The sequence below is a fragment of the Zootoca vivipara genome, chromosome 2, assembly GCF_963506605.1.
Source record: "Zootoca vivipara chromosome 2, rZooViv1.1, whole genome shotgun sequence".
Classification (NCBI taxonomy): domain Eukaryota; kingdom Metazoa; phylum Chordata; class Lepidosauria; order Squamata; family Lacertidae; genus Zootoca; species Zootoca vivipara.
Window position 1 is genome coordinate 42,872,268 of NC_083277.1, and position 22,499 is coordinate 42,894,766.

The window sequence follows — 22,499 nt, forward strand, 5'->3', positions numbered from 1 at the left end:
CAAGTTGTGGGACATATACACAGTACATAACCAAAGACTTGCAAATTCATAGTTTCAGGTCTATAGTACATGTCTAGACTTTGACAATGGGAACACCACAAATTCAATATGGGAACAATTGACAGGTTTCAGTTCCACAAAGAGCATTAAGCCCTTGAAATCAGTATTTAACAGGAAGAAAATAAAAAATAACTGGTTATATGAGAAAATTTGGTATTATACACATTATAATACATTAACATACATGTATACACAAACATATACATATCCAAATTGCAGATGACAACTGCTAGAGGTTAGCTTGAAACATGAGAACAAAGTGACTCACCTGTCAGGTGAAGTGAACTGGTTATATCAGATTTTATATTCTCTGGGAGCACTGTTAAATATGGCTTTAAGTGCTCAAGTGGTATAATTTAATATAGATTTGCCAACTGAGCTGCCCAAAAATACGAAGTTAGTGTTCTTTACAATGAAGAGAACTAAGAACTATATGGGTGGCATTCCCTTAGTCTTATACTAAGAGAGACAGAAGAAGATGGCACTACTGCTCAATGGGCTTCTGCAGTCCATTAGGTTTACTGGAGTGATATCCCTCTCCTTCAGATAGCTTAGAACAGAAACACCCCCAATGTGTATGAAAAAGCTTCTTAACACACATGGCAATGAAGTGTTATAAAGGCCAAAATGAATGTCCCCTCCACAGCTCTCTGGAGAAGGGTGGAAAAGGTCTGGAGTATTCTGAAAGGTCCTGAATATTGGCTGCTGCATTTTCTTTTGCTACACAAAAACTAAATTCTCCTTTGGGTTTGCTTTTCCCCAAAGTTAGGTGTTCTTGGTAACTGAAAACCTGCTAGGAATGAAATAAGTGATGCATAGATTTTGCAAAGCTTGGAAAGAACACTGGTTTCTTCTCTCACATTGTTTCTTTAAAAATACTGAATATATCTTGTTGATTTTTTTAAAGAAGTGATTTAGATAAAAAGGCAGACCACATGAGAAAGTGGTGAATCAACAGGTTGAAATGGATTTCTTTGTTATCTACTCACAATTTGAGTTGGCTGCCAATGCCATGAATGGGTTGGGTATTATCTCATCATCTGAAAGAGGCAGGAGAGCAGAGAACTCTGGGAATATGAGGAAGAGGATGAGTGGAGGGAAGGCTCACTGCAGGAGGCAAAAACTACTAAATGTTTCAGGAGTCTAATTTTACAACATTATTTCATAAGGTAATGTCTACTTTACATCTGACTTCGCAGGAAAGCAAGTCTGCTGAGGCCTCTTTTCCTAAGGGCATTTCTCTGCTGACAGATACGCATTCGCAGATAAATTATTTGATGGTTCCTTCTGCACTGAAGAGGGTGGCTAAAGCGGATTGGGATGCTCCAAATTTTAGCTAACAAATTTTAATCCCTGGAACCAGTTTATGGCACAGCTAAAGGCTCCTTCTGTGGATAGGCCTGTGGTCTTCCTTTCTTCTCAGAATTTATTGCCTAAGGATGGGGAGGCACAGTTAAAAGATATGACTGACCGGCGTATGAATTTTGCCTTGCGTAAAGCACATGAGGCCACTGCAGTTTCAATGCGAGCAGCTTGCACAACTTCCACTTGCATCCATGCATGTATTATAGTGTGAGGATGCTGCAGTCCTTCAATAAATAGTTTAAAACAGAAGTCTTCATGGCATATGCCACTTTGGATGTAAATCAGTTTTCAACCAGGCAATGGCAGCTGAAATTTTGGCAGACATAACTTTGTGGTTTAAAAATTGGCAGGCGGATGCTCCATCGAAGATTAATTTGGCAACTGTTTCATTTGTGGGAGGCCAGCTTTTGGGGGAAGGGGCCCTAAAAGATATTATTGAGTCTAAAGTCGGCCAACCAAGTGGAGGGTGGTCCTTAAAGAAAATCCTGCTAGGCAAGACAATTATGGACCAGTGCGTGTTGGGAGACCATTTCAAAGGGTTACAAGATAGAATTTATTGCAAAGCCCCCTTCCCCACTTTATACCTTCACCAATTCAAAAAATTCCAGAGCAGTTAGCCAGTTTGGGAATGTGTGTCTCATTTACTAAATATGGTAGCCATTTGTTTAGTTCCATCAGCACAGGGATTTCAGGGACTTCATCTTCTGTGTGGTTCCAAAGAAAGGCCATAAGAAGTGGAGGCCAGTGTTGGACCTCAAGTTCCTCAACCGCTGGGTAGGTGACAAGAAGTTCAATTCCTTCAATTCCATTAGGGAGGCGCTGCATGTGGGCGATTACGTGTCTTCCACAGATCTCCAGAATGTGTACCTTCAAATTCCAATGCATCCATCTCATTAACAAGCACTAAGATCCACCATAGGTGACTTGCATTACCAATTCCTCATCCTTCCATTTGGCTTGGTGTCATCGCCAAGAGTTTTTACCAAGGCGATAGTAACACTACATCCGTTGTTACCAACATGGGGCACACTGCCGCCACCTCAGCTGAGTGCGCATTTAGCGAGGGGCTCCTTCCCACTTAGCGGCGAGTGCCTGAGGAGGGGCCAAGTGCAAGCCAGGGAGCTGGGGGGGGGGGCTCAAGAGAAGGGCCGAGGAGGAAGCAAGCTGCTCTGCAGTGACGGAAACGAGCCCGGCTGAGAGGCGGGCGGAGGCAGCAGCACTAAAAAGCCGAAGTTTCACTTGCCCATCAAGACACTGACAGATGTGGATTACAAAGCCACTGACATTTGCTGACTGTGTTGGCAATGAACTGCCTTTAGGATGGGAAACTGTTTGGTAGGAAACAGATTGGTGTTTATTACATGGACCATATCAATCTGAACCAGACCAGGAGAATGAGGAATGAAGAAAAACAGGATCAGGCCTGAGAACTGAGATCACTGTCAAGAGAATGGCCAAGATCTCAGGTGAGGATGAAACGGGAGGGAGGGAAAAGTAAACAGCCTGTCAGGGAAGAGTCAGAACAATCGGAATCACCTGACATGCTAGAGCATGTTTGGCAGGAGTCAGCAGCAGCAGAGGAAAGGGTGTCTAGTGAGGAAGGGGGAGCAGGGCCCAGCACAGAGGCGTTAGGGACTGAAAACGCAGGGGACCAGGGGGAAGCAGCCAGGGAGTCGGCAGTCATGCAGGCCTCAAGGGTTAGGTTCCGATTCAGAAGGCTTGTGCCAGCGTAGTAAATCATTGGCAGCATCTGTATCTTCCAGATCGGATTAATGGTGATGAGCTTGTACTGCCTTCTGTAAATACTTGTAAATAAAGACCATAAAAACTTCAACGGGTGTGAAGTGGTGACACAGCCCCTGAAAACATCACCACACTCTGGAAGAACTTGTCAGCAAAACCCTTGCATGGAACTGTATCTGCATGAAGACTGATGCCTGCCGTTGTCTACCTGGGGCATCTCCTCTCCAAACCCCACCTGCGTGTGAGGGAAGGGTTGGAGTTAGATGAAGAACCCGGATGATCGCAGGCAGCACAAGGGTTAAGCTTAGAATGTTGGCAGGCAGTGCAAGGGTTAAGCTCAGACTTGGAGGAGAGCAGTTAGGAGGGCAGTTACAAAATAGCTGTTGTGAGGAGATTAGAGGAACGGAAAGGAAAGCGGGAGAAAGGGTGTGTTCGTTATTTTGAGAATTATTGTTCATGGAGAAGCAGAGCTCAAAAGGTATCTGAACTGAATGATTCTGAGGATTGAGAGTTAAAGTAAGTTATGAACTGTTGTTTTTTGAAATACGTTTTGAAGAAGTAATAAAAGTTATAAGAGAACAAGACGTGTCTGCGTGTTAATGTGAATAGGACGACCGTTGAACCTGACACTGCGGACGAGAGAAGGATCTCTGGTGATGAGATGGCTGTCCTTAGTTTCTTGCCTCCAGTTATTGTTTTTTTTCGCTCCATAGGACGCACTTTTTTCCTCCTCAAGAGGGGAAATGTCTGTGTGTCCTATGGAGCGAATGCCATGGCTCTGGAAGCGGGATCCCTCGACTGCCGCTGTAGTCTGGGCGGAGGGATGCCTCTGCCCCCAAGCCAGTGCCTCTCCCAACCGCAGACTCCGATCCCTGCTCTTGCTAGCTGCAGAGGCGGGCAGCGGCAGAGGTGGGGTGCTCCTTTTGTTCGCTCGGCCGCCCCCCGCCTCTGCCACTGCCCGCCTTTGCTGCTTGCAAGAGCAGGGATCGGAGCCACGGTCAACAAAGGCACTGCGCTGCGCTGTCTCTCCCGACCGCAGGCTCCGATCTCTTGCGAGCGTCAGAGGTGGGCGGGGTCAGAGGCGGGGGTGGGGCAGATGAAAGAGCACCCAAAAGAGCTCCTTTCGGCCGCTTCTCCATCTGCCCCCACCTCTGCTGCTGCCCGCCTTTGCCGCTTGCAAGAGCAGGGATCGTAGGCACGGTCAAGAGAGGCACTGTGCTGTGCTGTGCCTCTCCCAACCACAGGCTCTGATCTCTTGCGAGCGGCAGAGGTGGGCAGTGGCAGAGGCGGGGGGCGGACAGACAAGCAGCTGAAAGCACCCCTTTCTGTTGCGCCCGTCAGCCACCTGGAGGGCTTTTGAAAAAACCTGCCTTATTAGTGCTTGACCAGTTTAGAGCACATATTAGCGAAACTACAAAAAAAGTGTTTTAAAGGAGTGAAGACTCATCTAGCTGTAATTCCTGGAGGTTTTACCAGACAGTTGCAACCTCTTGACGTTTCCATCAACAAACCATTTAAGGTCTTTATGCTAGAAGAGTGGAACAAATGGATGGCTGCTGGTACTCATGATCTGATACCTACTGGACGAATGAAGAGGTCCACTGTCACTCAAGTTTGTGAATGGGTGAAAACATCATGGCACTCAGTGGAGGAAATCGTTGTCCAGTCATTCAAAAAATGTGCCATTACCAATGCTTTGGATGGAAGACAGTATTTTATTTGGAGATATTTAAATAAGTGATATCAGTGATTGTGAGCAACTGAGCTTCCTAAATTCTGACTCTAGCACTGATAAGTTCTTGGGGTTCACAGAAGACTAGAAGAGTACTCAAGCCTTAAAGTCTCTCTTCATTTGTTAATGAGTGATGATGGTTCTTAATGCCACTGTTGATTGCTGTTCACTTTACATGTTGAAATATTATGCTGATATACGGCATCGGTTGTTTATTAAATAGTTTAGTACATTTGATTCAGAATATCTTTTCCCTTGTTTTCCTCCTCTAAAAACTAAGTGCGTATTATGGTCCAGTGCGTCTTATAGAGCGAAAAATACAGTGTGCGCATTTCTGGCTTGTATCTCTGCCTGGGTTATGTGCATTGCATCAACAGCCAGTGTGAACTGGAGAGAGTGGCATGTAGAAAACGTAAAGGGAATCTGCTCTGGAAACGTCTTGACAACCATGCAAGGAGCTCAGGAGCATCTCCAAGCAACAATGTTGGCCCTTCAATCCCATGGTTTCCTGATAAACAAGGAGAAGAGCTGCCTTGCTCCATCACAGCAGCTTATCCATCTGGAAGCCAAGTTGGACACAGTCAAAGGTTTGGTGGCTGTCTCCAGAGTGCACCAACAAGATCAGAGCAGCAGCATCTCTGCTGAAATCTACCAAGGAAATTGATATCAAGCATCTATTGATAATCCTGGGCCTCTGTATGTCAGCTTCTTAGATCAATCACGCCCATCACCTACAATGGTTTCTGCTTCCTCATCAGTGGGCAATCACTCACAACCATCCTAATGTGCTCAAGTTACCTCCGCTGGTCAGGCTGCCAATGAGATGGTGGACGGCAGAATCCAATCTACAGAACAGAACTCCCATTCACGATCGGAGAACTGTGATCACCACAGAAGCCATTTTTCAGGGTTGGGGAGCTCATTATCAAGGTCACTTTGTACAGACGTGCTGACCACCACAAAATCAGAAGCACTCCATAAATTGGTTGGAGCTAAGAGCTACCAGGTTGGCGATGTTTCATTTTGCACATCGACCATGTGCTGCTGCACACAGACAATTCCACCACAAAATCACACATTTGCAGGCAGGGTGGGACAAGATCTATTTCTCTGCAAAAAGAATAATTGCTCCTCTTCAACTGAGGGGGGACGGACACCCTTAGTCTTGCAAGGGACAGCATTTTACAGGCAGATTGGCTGAGTCACTCCCTTCTCAATCCAGGGGAGTGGATGCTCAACAGGCAAGTCTTCCACCTGATTCAGGAGTATCTAGGTCCATGTCAAGTGGATCTGATTGCAATAAAGTTTCATGTTATTTTTCCAGGTTCAAAGACAGTCAAGTGGAAGCATAGGATGCCTTGATGGTACCTTGACCAAATCCTATATACCTTTCCCTCACAGTCAATTCTGCAACGTGTTCTCCAAAAGATCAGGATAGAAAGAGACCATCCTGGTGGCCCCTTTCTGGCCCTGCAGGCCTTGGATGTCGGAGCTCCAAGAGCTAGCAATCTCACCTCCTTGCCATCTTCCAGTGTTGTCCTACCTACTGCAGCAAGGACCATTGTTCCATCGAAATCCACAGTGGCTATGTTTGACTGCATGGCATTTGAATGCAGCTGTCTGAAACATCAAGGGTTGGATGCAGCTGTCATCTTCACCATTTTGGCCTCATGCAGACTGTGTGGATATATCACGCACCCTGGACCAATTTATCGACTTGGGATTCTACAGTGAAGCTGTGTCCACACAGTTTCAGTTCCAGACATTTCCGGAACTGAAGCTCTATGTGAACTATGTTACACTTTCAATGCATGGGCTACAGAATGCTTTGAAACAAAATAATCTAAAAAGGCAAGTTTCCGCAATACCTTCAGTTTTGTGCACTACAGGTCATGCCCCTATTTCACAAATTTGCAAAACTCATTAGTCAAATGCTTTTTTGAGGGGGACATTTCTGCAAAATCCACTAGTAGCACATCGTTTTACTTCCTGGAGTTTGCATATTGTGCTGGCAGCACTGCAGAAACTATCATTTGAAACTTTGTACAAGGTATCTTTAAAGCATCTATCCTTTAAGGTTCTCTTCCCCGTGGCCATTATGTCTGCATGTCGAGTGTCTGAGTTGTCTGTATTATTGGTAGCTAAACATCTGTGCATCTTTCACAAAGACAAAGGGGTTCTAACAGATCCTTCCTTTTTACCAAAGGTCCTTTCCCACTTTCATGTCCAGCAAGAGTTGGTGCTACCTATCTTTTGTCCAGATCCAAAACATCTGAGAGAGAAAGCGTGGCACAACTTTGATGTTTGCTTTACAGTGAAGGTGTATATTGAAAGGACATTAGAATCACTGACTCCTTGTTCATATCCTTTCAACTATGGGTATAAAGGTTGCTCCTTCCACCCTTGCAAGGGTGGAGCAGGGCTTGCAAACCTCTAGCGTACGAGTCACTCAGGTTGCCTCAGCCATTGCACATATCGGCTCGTTCCACTAGATCAGCAGCAACTTTGGCTGCGTTTATAGTTAATGCTCCTTTATTAAAGATAGGTAAAGCAGCTACTTGGTCCTCACCAAGTATATTCACCAGTCACTGTAACTGCAATTGGGAACTGCCCTAATTGGGAAAGCTGTGATATGTTCATCTCATTCATGGCATCAGCAACTGAATCAAACAAAACAATTGGTCTTATCTGAAGAGTAGATTTGATAGGCTACTGATGACATGAAGGGGACATCTCTCTGGTATAGACTGCAGTGGTATTGATAATTTGGTTAGTTGCTGCATTGTTTTCAACGTATGTTTATTTAAAGTTTACATATTGAGCCAGTGGGGAGGCAGGCATATGTAGATAATTTTCATTCCTACTTTAAGTTCAATGCCTACTGGAGCTCGGCAAATCCTATAAAACTGGGGAATGACCGCACCTGCTTCCCAGGGTTTTTTGCCCTCCTGCCTCCATCACATGACAAGATAATACCCAACCCATTCAAGTAATCAGCAACCTATCAAGTCTACTCTTCAGGTAAGACCAATTGTTCTTTTTGCATAAACTAAAGGATCTGAGTATTGTAAAAATAGATGCACTGTTTTGTATTAATAGTATTACTTTGCTGGAGGAAAAGACCAATGCATGTTTGATATAACTAAACTTGTCATGCACTTGCAATTAAAAATGATCAAGAAGAAGAGGGTCAGCATTATTTTCCTCAATGGTTCAGCAGGTTTACTGTATACGCACTTATGTTGTATGTGGGATTGTTCAGTAAGTCTTGCGAAACGGTATTTAGAGAAAGTGTGCAAATATGGGCAAGGATCACAGAATCAGTTTTCTCTGAAATAATAGTTGGCAATGTCTCCATACAAACTGTTCCTCTCATCTATTTGTATTTGTTACAAAACATATTCGTACGTTACCAAAACACATACTGCAATTGGAGCCTAATCTCTAATATGTGCTTTACTGTCTCTGACACCCTTCACACCAAAGTGCTCTGAAATATAATGCAAAATAGCCAAGGGCAGTACCGCCATGTACATTCTCAAGTAAAAATAGCATTGCAACACTACCAGTTTTCCTGAACTTTTCTCTGCTGGCAATTCGTTTTCAGACATGTTTAAACTACAAGCAAGCACGCTGCTTCTGTCCTCAGTAATCTTTGGGAATCAAAATGAGCTTTGAAAAAATAAGGACTAACAAATTTATTATAGCAGAGCCCTTTGTAGACTACACTCCACTTCATAATATTAAATTTGTTAAGTCTTTAAAAGAGTCAAAGGACTCTGTTTTTGCCACAACACTCTAAATGGTTATCCAATGCAGGTTGAAAGTGAAGACAAAAGCTTTTGTCTATTTCTTATGCTTACCTTATACCATTTTTTTCCTCATGAAATTATCTGCACAGCAAGGCAAGTGAAGAAAAGAAAAGATCCATATATAGCCATGTATACTTCTGCTAAGTTTCACCATGGTACCTTATGATATGGAAGAAAGTCCATATTCACATTTAGCAGGCTGTTTAAGAAAAATCAAAGCACAATGGAGTTTCATCTAATAAAGCAAACCCACCACCTTTGTTTCTCCGACTTTTGACTTGCCATGTCAGACAACCGGTCCGAAGACTTGCACACCAGAGTCACTTCATGCTTCAGATTCTCGTTTCTTCTTTCCATCTTCTCCCAAATCACTGTCTTCTGACTGACTACTGCTAAGGACTACAAATTGTCCCTCTCCAGTGCTCTGGTTGGCTCTACTAGAAGCAGCTATTAGCCGGCTTTGCTCTTCCAAATCCTGAAAGAAGGCATTCACTTTTAAATGGGACTTTCCATTGTAATTGCATTTATACAGATTTATGCTGTTGAAACACTTGGAATACCAGTGTAGATTTTGATCACCACATCCCCCAAAAGGTATTACAGAGCTGGGTAAGGTGCAGAATGGGTAGCCTACAAAGGAAGTTTACAACAATGTGAGATTTTTGTTTTAGAAAAAAAGTGAACAAGGGAAGTAAGGGAAGATACGATACGGTTTTATAAAATGATGCATGTTATGGTGAAAGTGATATTAGAATCTGGAATTGTCATTCAATGAAGTTGAATACTGAAAGATTCAGGAAGCATTTCTTTACACAATGCACAGCTAAAACTATGGAATTTGCTACCACATGATATGCAGTAGCCACCAACTTTTACTTTAAAAGGAGATTGGACAAATTTATGGAATATAAGGCTATCGATGACTGCTAGTCATGATGGCTGCATACTATCTCCAGGATCAGTGACACCATGGCCCAGATTCAAGGGATCTTAAGCATTAGCAGAAGCCACTGCCAGGGCTCCCTCAAGAGCTTTCCCTGCCTCCTTTCACTTTGCCTCCCTCAAAACCACTCCGGAGAGTCAGGAGAACTACTAAGAAACTTTATAGGGGGAAGAGAGTGCGGACTGTTCTGTCTGGCAAGCCAAAATCAGAAGGGTGTGATGCTGCATTTCTCACCATGTCTCTGAATACCAGCTGTAGGAAAACAATGAAGAGGGCTATTGCCATCATGTCTAGTTTGTGGGTTTCCCAGAGGTATCTGCCCAGACACTGTGGGATAGGATAGGCCTTTGGTCTAGGGCTACTCTTAATGATCTTATGTATAATAGTGCAATGATTTTCAACAATAAAAGACTAGCATGAATTTTACTATAGCCACCAAACCACAAGTTATAAAACTGTACAATTCTTGGAAGACTCCAGGGCATGAAGACAACCAGCCTCCCACACTGCTTGCCTTTTCTCCAGTAACTAGTTTTCAATGCTTCTCAACGCAGATGTTCTACAGGTCTCAATGAATTCACCCAGTTCCCTTTTAAAACCATCAAAGTCTGTGGTAATCAGCATATTTTCTGGCAGTGAACACTAAACCTTCATTATGTGTTATGTGAAGTAGTGCTTTCCCTTGTCTATCCTAATGTACTGCCATTACTGTAACTTCATTAGGTGAATCCAAGCTCCAGTGTAAACAGGGAGAAAAATCTACCCGCTTTTTTAGCACTTTCATCTCTGAAGGCCCAAGCTCATGCAAATTCTAAAACTAAATTTGCATTGCGGTTTAGTCATTAGAACAAATCTGTTTTCCAGGTATTTTCCAAGTAAAACTTTGGCAAACAACATACCTTTTCTATTTGTTTCTGTTTACTGAGTTCTTTTTGTTGTTTCTCTTTCACTCTATCCATTTCTTTCTGCTTCTCCGATGTTCTGCGATCCTGGAAAATTAAAAATGGCACAGCACATTAATAATTGTTAAAGTAATTTACAGTACTACATCATAAATACTTGATGAAAAATGCATTAGTATGTTACAGTATATATGTTCCATGGAAAGGTTCACTTCAGAGAACTGATGAAAGTAGCAAATATTTTTAATATCTGCTGCTGCCCTTCAAAATAAAGGAACTGCCTGAGTGATTCTGCATGATTCTTCTGCACCATCAGATTACAGCAGAAAAGCAATAAATCACCAGACCAAATAATTTCTAGACCTGACACTGTTGGCAACACTACCAAATACTAGTTTGAAAAGGAATTTCCTGCCTACTTTGCAATGCTCCAAGTTTTTTGTTGCTTTTTTAAATGAAAACTGAGCATGATTTCATAGTGACCACATGAAGCATGTTCTCAAAAGAGGGTAGGGATTTGTAAAGCCAAAAAACTGGAAAAGTGGTTTCAGGCAGCATGTCTAGTCCTTAATTTAAGACAATGGCCTTTAAAGGCTTAAAACTTTGTTCCTGTAAATCAGGGGTGTCCAACCGGTCGATTGCCGGTGACTGGCTGTTCCCCCTTTTCTCCCCAAACCCATAAAAATGGGGCTTTCCTCCTTCCTAAAAAAGCTCAGCAACCTTGCCCTGTAGCCCTAAAAATTGTGGCTTTCCCCCTCCCTCAAAAAAGGTCATCAACTTTGATCTGAACCCCCCCAAAATGGGGGAAGATCACTGCCAGTTTTTAATTCTGTAAGTAGATTGCAGTCTCTTGGGAGTTGGCCACCCCTGCTGTAAATACATTCCTGTTCTCTAGCTCAGGGTGGTTAAATGAGGAGCCACAAAGAACACTTCTACCGGTAATTTTGCTTTGAAGTTAATATGGTTTTTCTTCTCCAGCTCCCGATAGCTAGCAACTCATGACAAATGCAATGCAGATCTTGATTGCTTTACTAAGCTGTTTACTTACAGGTATCTCTGTAAAAGTCAGTGATATGGATGTTCCATATCAGTTAAAATTGGAATTAAAAAGAAATCATAGAATATAATTTGCAGCTTGCGTCAGAAAAGTTTCTGATGGCCTAAGGAGTGATCTACTTTAGCATCTTTATTTTACTTGTGTTTAGTAAACAAAACTAAAAAAACTTTCAAACTCCCAAGCTTGCTTAATATATTTCCAATTGGCATCCATTCACTGTTAATAAAGAACTTATGAAACAGAAATGTTTCTCCAGAAAAAAAGCACTGGAAGAAATGCAGCCCCATAGCACTGGTCATAGTACATTTAAGAAGAAACTGGTTACAGAACATGCTAGAAATGGTTAATAGGCAAAATATATTGTGTTATTGAAGATGCCTAAACTGATGGCCTTCAGGTTCCTTTCAGCTCATCATTCCTTTCAGCGCATACATATTTTACATCAAATGAAAATCTTACCAATTCAGCATGAAATGCAATCTGTTTTGCAAGTCCCACTGAGTCACAAATCTAAATGGGAGGCGGGAAAGGAACACACAGTCAGTAAACATGATCAACTGTGACCATCTTTAAATATATAATTAAATCACATTGCTGCAAGTATAGAATGGTTTAGCATATTGGAGAACTTTAGCTGGAGCACGATAAATACCTTTTCCCCTTCATTATTTGATTCGAATATATAGCAGACTGAAGTTGGTCTACTGTCTGCTCTCCCTGCTGAAGTCCGAAGCACAAATCCAAAAAGGCGTTTGTTTTCCTGGTGTGTGGCATACAGAACTACATTTGGCAATGGAAACTGTTAAGAAAAAAATGATAGAACTTTAAAGTTCATTGAATACCAGATAAACATATTTAATATTAGTTGCTGGGCCTGATGGGAGTTGTAGTTCAGCAACATCTGGAGGCCAATGGTTCCCCAGATCTGATTTATAGGCAAGGAAATACATGCTTAGCACCAGGCATACCATGTACTTTGCAACTGCTGTTGTAACTTATAAGTGTTACAAGTTACAAATGCTGGTGTAAATGTGACACTACTGAATGGATGTTATATGATAAATATGTGGAACCTGAACCTGTTAAGTTGTGGTAAAAGTACACATAGTAAATGGGAGGTAAGCTTGAGTGCAACTTATAATTTGTCAGAAAACAGAAAGTGTACTGGTGTATTATGAAGCATGTTTCTATAATTTAACTGCTTTGATTTTAGCAACTCACCCTGAGTCTTGTAACTTGCGTCTGAGGATCAATTAACCTAGAAGTGTTAATTTAAGAAACTATAAGTTATGATACAAAGAAAAAAAGAGAACTGTAATTAAACACTGACAAATGTGCTGGTTTGGAATGAGAATACTTACTTTAAACAATCACATGTGACCAACAAATGTGATTCTGTCATTCTGAAAATGTTGTGTATAGCTCGAGCTGCTAGTATTTGGCGCATTGTTTCATAAACAACATCAGGACTTTCATCCGACTTCACCTCCATGGATCCAAGGAATCTTACAATAAATAGCTGATGTAGGATAGAATCTGGAGCAAGCACATATTAAACAAAATGATATGAACAACGTCTGGGCTTTCTAGAAAACCAGTGGCCTTGGTCTAACAGAATAACAATACCCTGTCCCAATTTTCATACATTTAATTCAAATTTCAATTACTTTAAAAGGATATAGCAAATCTAAGTTTTCCCCAATCTAAGGGGGGGGGGGAGCCGCTGTCAAATGAAAGTTGTGCTTCCTTGCCTTTGGAGATGTAGGCAGGAGTGTGCAAATCTAAACTTATTATATAGTTTAACTCTGTAGATCATGACATAAGTACAAGATTGACATAGGTTAAACAGGACATGAGATTCTCCATCTTGAACCTTGCTTGACCTTGGTACAAGCCTGATACTGGCCTCATCTCAGGAAATACTTCACACCTTGCAAATCAAGCTGCTAGCAAAGTCTATGCAAACTCCTGTATGGAGGCCTTCAAGCTAATGGTATAGGAGGCAGACAGAGAGATGGTTCACTTCATCGCTCACCATCAAAAGTCTTTCACCCTTTTGTCAAGCAAACAGGATGGCCAGCTTTCAGTTATTTTTTCCTTAGGCTGAACAAGGTGTGAAATGGAAAGGAACACTGGGGGAAAGACAGGAATTTCTAGTCTCAAAGCCCACCACACTTCCCTACTAGGAGGCATTAGCTATGAAAATTATTAAAACTCCAACTAGGAACTGTTTAATCCTATTCAGGCTCAATTGCAAAAGTGTCTGCCAAGACTTTTCATTGACACATTTAGAAGAAGAAGGAGGGGGGCTACAGAGTTTATAATTAAATACAACTTCAATTTAAGTACAGTTTTGCTCTACCTTCTGTTTCTGATTTGGTTCCTCCAGATTCTCCAAATGGATTTGTTCGTCTGTCAATAATAATAATAATAATAATAATAATAATAATAATAAAAGTGATTCTTGCACACTGAATCCCAATAATCTAATTCTGTATTGTAACAAAGCAATGGTCAAGATTTTAAGATCATGTGATGATACATGCAACAATGGGTTTCACAACACAGAATTACTGAAGATCTAATCTACTGAAAAACTGCTGCAATTCAGTAAAAATCAAGTGAAAAGATCAGTAGCTTGGAGTACCATACCAATGTTTTAGATAGAAGATCAAAAGCAACCCATGAGAAATTTTTATGTACCTCAATTCTAGTAGCACTGGACACGTCTCCCTTATTGTCTGCAATTTGGTTTCCCCATTTTAAATTGCTGTAATATGTATTTTATCTTCTGTAAACCACATTTGAGTGTCACAGAAATTATTATCAAATAAAGGATTGTGAGCTTTAGTCTGCATAGGCTCAGATACATCTGTGGAAGGCATTATATCTTGTAAATCAGCAGCATTTGCTTCAGTTGTGTTTTGGCACTTTTACATCCTTTGTTGCTCTTATCTTACCTGCCTGCCTGCCCTGAGGATTTTGCTTGGCCAGGTTGATCTTCGCTTACTGGAGAAATAATGTCAAATTGTATAGGAGTGTCAGGTGCAACAAGAGAGTCCAAGGAAAGAGCTGATAGAGATGCTGAATCAGATCCCAAAGACCCAGTGCTGCTAGTACGAGTCGTGGGAGGACGAGCCTGTCTAAAAAAACATAAAACCACACATATAAGAACAGAAGGAATTGTCTCAAGCTATACAATGTTTTATGTTTCAGTGGATTCTGAGGAAATCCCTAGTCATCATCATTGTCATCATCAATAACACTGCAGAACTCTGAGGGCACCGATTTATATTACAGGTGTGTCCCCCACTTTTCTTGCCACATAATTGTTTGCTCATTTTGGTGTGTCTCCATGGATGCCCTATGAAATAGCCTGGCATAGATTCAGAAAATTGTACAAAACTCCTGTTCGGATGATGCGTGTTACTTAGGATAGCATCTCTTAACATGATATCCAATATCCATTGGTTTCCCCTTTTAAGAATTTGTCCATTTCAGAGTACAATCAAGTGGAGTTTCACACTTTTGGAGGAAACCTGAAACAGATTAAACTGGCCATAGACTGATGGTATTTGACATGTCTAGCTTAACAGTCTCAGACTTAGTTCTCACATGATAAAGCTGTGTAATCACTTCCTTCCCACTTACCAATCTGAAACTACCTACCAGTCATCCCACTTCAAGTCAGTATGATGGTCTTAAATAAACAGTTTCAGGATTGCAGAAACACCCTAAATCAGGATTGCCAATGCAGTGCCCTCCAAATGCTGGACTACAATTCCCATAATCTCTGCCCACAGGCCATGCTGGCTAAGGCTGATGGGAGTTAGGCTTTGAGCTGTCTTCAGACGTTGTTGGACACCCATCTAACAGTTACCCTCACCATCACTTCAGAAATCTTAACAGAATGGTCATGAAGAATAATAAGCTAGGGCCTAAATAAGATAATGTGATAATTCCTCAAATCATGTCCAGGTCAAACAGGCTATTAAAGTGACATACCTACAGCATCCATTCCATCAAGCTGTAAGAGAAGTATAAAGATAGGACTGCAGCTCCTTTCCATTAGCTCTGCTTAAAGACAAGGAACTTTATACTTCTCTCCAAATGTTCCCATTCCTATTTTCTACAATATCTTTGTAACTTAAGAATTAGTGTCCAAGCTTGCTTTTTAAAGAAATTAAATATTAACTGCAGCTGGAACTCAATATTATGAGAGTTATCCCACATACCATTCTCCCAAATAGTACCTACTAATACATCAGAAACACTTAACAGGGCAATTGGAAGCATCAACCCTATCAGCAAAGATGCAATACTGAAATGACTAAATTGCATGGAAAATTACTTGATACAGCTTGCATGGAAAATTACTTGACACTCTGTCTTAGCCTAACTTTCAGGCTTGCTAGAAGGGAAATACAAAGCAGAAGGGGAAGAACATCCCAAACCCAGTATGCTAGGACAGTTTTAGAAAGAGCCAAGTCAACAAACTTCACAAATCCAAATTGATACTGAGACAAATCAGAGAATTTAGATTATCAGCAAGCTCTCCCTAAAGCAATAGGAGCCACTTCTGCAATAAGAGACCATCAATGAAATGTTTTTACAAAGCTGACTTTGAGAGGAAATGCATGGCAATTCATTGCAAGCTTTAAGTAACCTTCAGTGGTATTTTAAAACAACCCCAAATAACCATCCAAACTTCCACTGGATCCTGGAGGAATAACCAGGACTGACTGAACATAATCTTTAAATAGTCTGCTGTTTTACAACTTACACAGTTGGTCTCATGCTCTCATGTCTCTGCTGGAAGGAAGGAGAGGGGGTAACAGCTTCTAAAGCCGACTGATTTACACGTGCAGCAATTTCCTATGTTTGCAAGGAAGGGCGACAAAAAAAGGAGTTTCCTTTCAGTTAAATTTGAATATACACTTCTCACAGACAGTCATATAGAAGCTGTGTGCCAACTGTATTTTACCCTCTCAAAATTATTTTTATAAATAATTATATTTAAATCTTTACCTTGCTCCATTGTAAGCATTTTGGCAAATGCAGTAGACACATAAGGGAGCAAATGGCACATTTCTAGAATAAAGAGCCTTACTGTACAAGAAAAGAATTCACATCTCAGAGCTGCTTCACATATTTCTTTCCCCAATACAGAGTGATCTTTATAGTGAAAATGCAAGTTATGAACATCTAAATGACAGCAGAGGTGTATTTATCACATACTGATTATGAAGCTGATAGATACAAGCATCCCCCTCCCTACTTACATAGGTGTTATGTTCCAGGCTGCTGTGTGAATAAGCAGAAATTGCATTAAGTGGGGAGCACCCTCTAAATGGCCTGCCACTTTTTCTCCAATCCACACCAAAAATACTGTTTCCTGGAGGATGCGCAGAAAAGTGGCTACTGCTGCTGCACTACTGCACACATCCGCTGTTAGGTGGGGAGGCTGAGCTGCTTAAACAAAGCCCCCACTGTGCCTCCAGTCTCTTTGGGGCTTCCACCACCCTCACTGGCGTCCTCTTTGGGCTCCAGGGAGAGTCTCCTTGCAAGCTACAAAGACTCTCCAGCTCTCTCCCACCATTTCCAGGTTTGAATTTAATTATTTATTTATTTACCAGCGCTACATATATAACATGGTCACACACGAGTCAATTGTGTGTAAGGGGGGGGGCTGTATAGTGTTTCTTTTCTTCCAATCTTATTAATTTATTGGCTGGGGAAAGTATAAAATATTTAAAATGGAGCAAATAAAATTAATCTTGGATAATTGAGGCTGTCTCATTATCAGTACTCTAACAAGTTCCATTCATTCTCTCCAGTACAAAGCATTACATTTGATTTCATAATGGCTAAGGAGAAACTCCATGAAACTTTCCCCTCTCCATACAATTACTGCACAATACAATTTGTATCATTTTCTAAAGACACAAGTGCAAAATTCTAGGTAAATTTTAGTAAATGATTTTTGCCATGCAAGCCTTTGGTATGTCAAGGATTCGTTTACTTATAGCTTCAGACTTTATTCCAAATTATGGTGAAGAAGAGTTTAGGCTTGCACAATGAATGAACTGACAAATCGAAGTTACAGTTTTAGTTGTGTCTTTGAGGCAGCAACAACACTGAAACAGAAAAGCTGACCAAATGGAAAACAAAAGCAAGCAAGTAGCATCATAGTATGCTTAGAAAGCAGTGTAAGTTGCTTTAAATCGTAAATGTAGGTTTAAACCTGAAGTTTCATACTCCGTACTAGAACTAATGTATAAAACACTCTTCTTAATTTCCCAGCACAGACTGGATTAGGAAAGTTCATTAAAACACAAATTTAACTTTTCATTTATGTTTATAAATAAAATTTACTCTGACATTAGAAGAAATAAATCACCTTACCTCTGGGTTTTCGCTTAGATAGATCTGTTTGGAGATGTTGTTTATTGTACATATCCACTGAAAAAGAAAGCCAAGAGGTGCAATTAAGTTTAAATTAGTGCAAAACCTTCTTCCACATTTTTTACTCCATTTTCTCCATGTAATTTGTTTCCTCTACATGTTCATATTCAACTTCTGAAGCAGCTCATTTTTCAGGGAGTTTAAAAATGTGATTCATCTGACCACATGGGGGCAACAATGGAAAGTTTAATCACAGGAAACCAACAGTATAGAGTAGGCACGTCCAACAGATAGCTCGTGATCTACTGGTAGATCACTGGACGTCTGTGTTAGATCACTGATAGAACATTGGCTCACCTCAAAGAAGCTCAACAGCTTTGACCTGAACCCCTAAAAACAGGCCTCCCTACTCCCTAAAAAAGCTCAACAACTTTGACCCGAACCCCCCAAAAGGGGGTAAATCACTGTCAGTTTTTAACTTTGTGAGTAGATCACAGTCTCTTGGGAGTTGGCCACCCCTGGTATAGAGATTCCAGATAATGCTGTTTTTAAAATAAAAATTGAGCAAGCTGTTCATACCTGCTCAAAAATACAAAGAGTTCCTTACAATAACCTATTGAGAATACAGTGGTACCTCTACTTACGAATTTAATGCGTTCCGAACGCACATTCGTAAGTCGAAAAAAATTGCAAGTCGAATCCCATAGGAATGCATTGGGAGAAAAAAATTCATAAGTCGAAGCAACCCTATCTAAAAATTCGTAAGTAGAAAAAATCCTATCTAAACCGCATCCAAGATGGCGGATCGGAAGTAGAAACATTCGTAAGTAGTACCACTGTACTCATTTCAGTTGTTCATAATGGTACACAGAATAAGACTAATAATAAGCTGAATAATTTACCTGTTGTAGAATTTAAGGCCCCTGGACCATCTGGGCTCTGGCCACTTATAACTATTAAGCACCCAATTCTGATATTTGTCCAATTTCATCAACATCCATGTGAAACTGCCAGCATAATGTCATGACACATCACCTGACTGATAGCAAGCAATTGCACACTGGGGCAGTAAGAGGAATCAGACTCTGCAGTGAGCTAAGTTCCAACCGATAAAGGGTGGTTTGTTCAGCACTTTTTATTTTCATATTTGAATAATGGTTCCTCCTTATGACACTGACAGCTGTACAAGCCTTTTCTCCTCATTTTGAGTTTTTGGGTGCTTCGACATAGTGGCAACCCTATAGAGGGGCAATCCTGGAACCTACACTTTTGTCATTTAGGTCCTAGGTGAAAATTCATCTCGTTGCCCAAGCATTTCTTGGATTACTTGGAATTTGGTTGGTTCTGGGAGGGAGAATTCTAGTTATGACTCTGTGGGTACTTTTGATGATGCCATCTTTTTATCTGCTATAATAAGGTGTGCTGAATTGGTTTTACTGTGGTGGTGTTTCACTGTGTACTGATTGGGGCCACAGTCAACTTTGTCACATGCTCATCTCTTTAAGTCTTTGAAGCACCACAAGACAATCTGTAATTTTAGCACTCATTCATGTGCAGCAGTTTACCTCTTCATAATCTTTTCTGCTCTCTGCCTGAAGAATTGAAGACCTGGCAGAAAAGTAAGCAAAAATTAACAGATTTAAATGTATTTCTCAAGGGAAATGATATGATATATGATATATATGATATGATATAATATGGTATGATATATGAATTTTGATACTATTTAGGCAGTGTATTTCTTTACTAAATATAGGACTGACACTTTGCTTCTTTCTAAACTATAGATAAAACACTCCAGATAAAATACACTCCAGGTGTATTTTTCACATTTGGAAAGTTTATCTATGTGCCATGGGGCTTACCAAGTCCCAGGGGTGAATAGCACATATCCAGCTGCGTCCATGAGCTAAGCAACTGAGACAGCCTCTCACTGATACAAGGGAGGTAAAAGTCAGCCATCTTGAGGTGTCTATTTTAACAAGAATTTGGCCCTGCCTGGGGTTGTGCAATACTGTCATCTCAGTAAAGGAACAGAGGTGGCAGGCAGGCAAGCAGCAGATAATGAAGAGTTCAGTAGAAAATAATTTGGTGCTAGATAAACAAAAATAATTTTAACTAAGAATCTAAAATGGTAATATACCCAATATAAACATTTATTTTAATGAGCCTACTCCAAATAAAGCTTGAATACAGCACATCCTCATTTTTGGACTACAAAATTTACTTAAGATTTCAGTACACAGAATGTTATCAAGTCCTGATCAACTGATTTGATTTAATATAAACACTTTGGATTTTACTAGAAATTTTACATGTCTGCCATTTTCTCCAATCTGATGGACAAAAAATGAAGCCTCCCTCCCTTCCATCCGCACACACACTCTTTAATAATCTCCCCCCAACCCAAAGTGCTTTCAATTTTCTCTCTAATCGTTGCATTAGTTAAAACAAAAGAAACAAAATACAAACTTTTTGCCATCAAAAGAGGTTATCTGAAAGCAGTATCTTCTGTCTTCACAATCCACAGCCATTACTGAACAGTTGTCTATATCCATAACAAGTCCTCCAGCTACATCACCTCTTGCCTGACTCATTAGGTTTCCACCCTGAGTGAAGTAAAATTGTCTATCCCAGCTGGAAGACACCAGCCCCGTTTTACTGAAATAAGAAAAGAGATTAACTTAATATTTTACTAGCTAGAGGCAAGCATAGGCAGGTATCTCCACATGGAAGAGCTTTCACAAATCCAAGTCCTGGTGTAAAGTTCATATCATCACTTCCCAATCTAACAAGAGTGTGCATGGCAGCTATTGTATCAGTCAAGTGCCTTTTACCAGCTTTGGTTGATAAGACAGTTTTGGTCATTCCTGGACTGATATATAGCTGTGCCACTGTGGTTCTGGCACTGGTATCCTCAATGCTGAATTATTACAATGCAATACACTCTATATAGAGGTTCCCTTGGGCTTAGTCTGGAAGTTGCAGCTGATACAGAAAGCAGCAGGTAAATTGTTGATTCAAGGTTTTGCTTTTAGCAAGTTCTCAGCTTGGGACCAGGTCGCCAAGGAGACTGGCTGACCCCATCTTTACCTTCCCAGCAACTATACTCCTGGAATGGGGCACTAATGAGTGTGCCACATGCTCCAGAGATGCACTTAGTATGTACTAGAAACCAGGCTTCTAGTGTTGCAGCTCCAGCCCTCTGGAATAAGTTACTTGAACTTAGATAAGCACCTAGCATCTTGGCATTTAGGGCACTATTAAAACATTTTTGTTCAAGAATGCTTTCCCTGAAGTGTGGCCCAGTCATTTTATGGAATATTAATGAAATAATTATAATAAATGATTTTATTAGTGTTCAGTTTTCCAACTCTGTAATCTTTTGTATCTTATTGTACACTGCTTTAATACCTTTTGGCTTTGAAGCTGCTTATAAAACTGCAAATAAAAAAAATAAAAAGTCTCTACCACATTAAGACAGAAGCATATGCATTGCATTTCAACTTTGTAATCTAAGCATTTACTGGCATTCTAGCATAGTTCTTTTAAAAATACTTTGATTTCAAAAGTTCTTTTTGCAAGTGCTTCTATTAAATTGTCTGCATCCCTTGCCACTAAATCTCTCTTCTCTTTGGCGATCACTCATCTCCGAGTAAGATTGTCTTCCATAAACATGGTTTTAACAATGAGTCCGTAAGTGACTGTGGAGGCCAATTCTGGATCCACACGTCCTTCCATAGTGGGGACATTAGTTTCCGGGCAGGAGTTGATCACGGTGTGGATTTGCCAACCATGCCTTTCTCTTAGCACGTTTCTCCCTTGCGTCCTGAGATCGAATGTCTTCAAAGCCCATGAGACCTTTGGTAAAGACTGTTCTCCAACTCGAGCACTCGCAGGCCAGTGTTTCCCAGTTGTCAGTGTTTATACTACATTTTTAAAGATTTGCCTTGAGACAGTCTTTAAACCTCTTTTGTTGACCACCAGCATTACACTTTACATTTTTAAGTTTGGGAATAGAGTAGTTGCTTTGGAAGATGATCATCAGGCATCCACACAACATGATCAGTCCAACGAAGTTGATGTTGAAGAATCATTGCTTCAACACTGGTGATTTTTGCAATATTTGGAAGACATAGGAAATAGTCCTATTTTTAAATGCACATGGCAATAATTCAGGTCCTACAAACTAGCTTAGGCTGTTGCAATTCATACATAGAGGAAATTTGTTCTTACTTTCTTGCATTAAGATAACCAGCTTTCCGAGTAAGGTGCCGCTGGACAGGAAATTTTGTAGGATCAGGATCTGGCAGGTACAATGGGTCACTGGCTGCCTCTAAGTCTCCTATAGTCTGCTGCATAGTCTCGACGTCATGGTCCATTTCCCTACGAACACTAAACAAATTGGGCAAATGCTTTAGTGTAACTGTAATAAGTATTTTTTTAAAATAAAAAAGACGTTAAACCATTCATTTTAAAA

At 40.7% G+C, this 22,499-nt stretch overlaps 1 protein-coding gene across 1 annotated transcript in view; it reads right to left on the bottom strand.

The window, feature by feature from the left end:
- Nucleotides 1–5,164: 5,164 nt before the first annotated feature.
- The window catches only part of APPL1 (adaptor protein, phosphotyrosine interacting with PH domain and leucine zipper 1), a 33,052-nt gene continuing 15,717 nt past the window's right edge, over nucleotides 5,165–22,499 (bottom strand). Inside the window, exons 10-22 of the mRNA XM_035106372.2 lie at nucleotides 22,256–22,414; nucleotides 20,492–20,680; nucleotides 19,585–19,627; nucleotides 18,020–18,076; nucleotides 16,398–16,489; nucleotides 14,575–14,757; nucleotides 13,977–14,026; nucleotides 12,976–13,150; nucleotides 12,836–12,872; nucleotides 12,267–12,413; nucleotides 12,074–12,124; nucleotides 10,555–10,644; nucleotides 5,165–9,187 (exon numbers count right to left, since the gene is read on the bottom strand). Of these exons, the coding sequence (XP_034962263.2) occupies nucleotides 9,038–9,187; nucleotides 10,555–10,644; nucleotides 12,074–12,124; nucleotides 12,267–12,413; nucleotides 12,836–12,872; nucleotides 12,976–13,150; nucleotides 13,977–14,026; nucleotides 14,575–14,757; nucleotides 16,398–16,489; nucleotides 18,020–18,076; nucleotides 19,585–19,627; nucleotides 20,492–20,680; nucleotides 22,256–22,414 (1,423 nt within the window). The 3' untranslated portion in view covers nucleotides 5,165–9,037. The remainder of the gene's footprint in view (nucleotides 9,188–10,554; nucleotides 10,645–12,073; nucleotides 12,125–12,266; nucleotides 12,414–12,835; nucleotides 12,873–12,975; nucleotides 13,151–13,976; nucleotides 14,027–14,574; nucleotides 14,758–16,397; nucleotides 16,490–18,019; nucleotides 18,077–19,584; nucleotides 19,628–20,491; nucleotides 20,681–22,255; nucleotides 22,415–22,499) is intronic.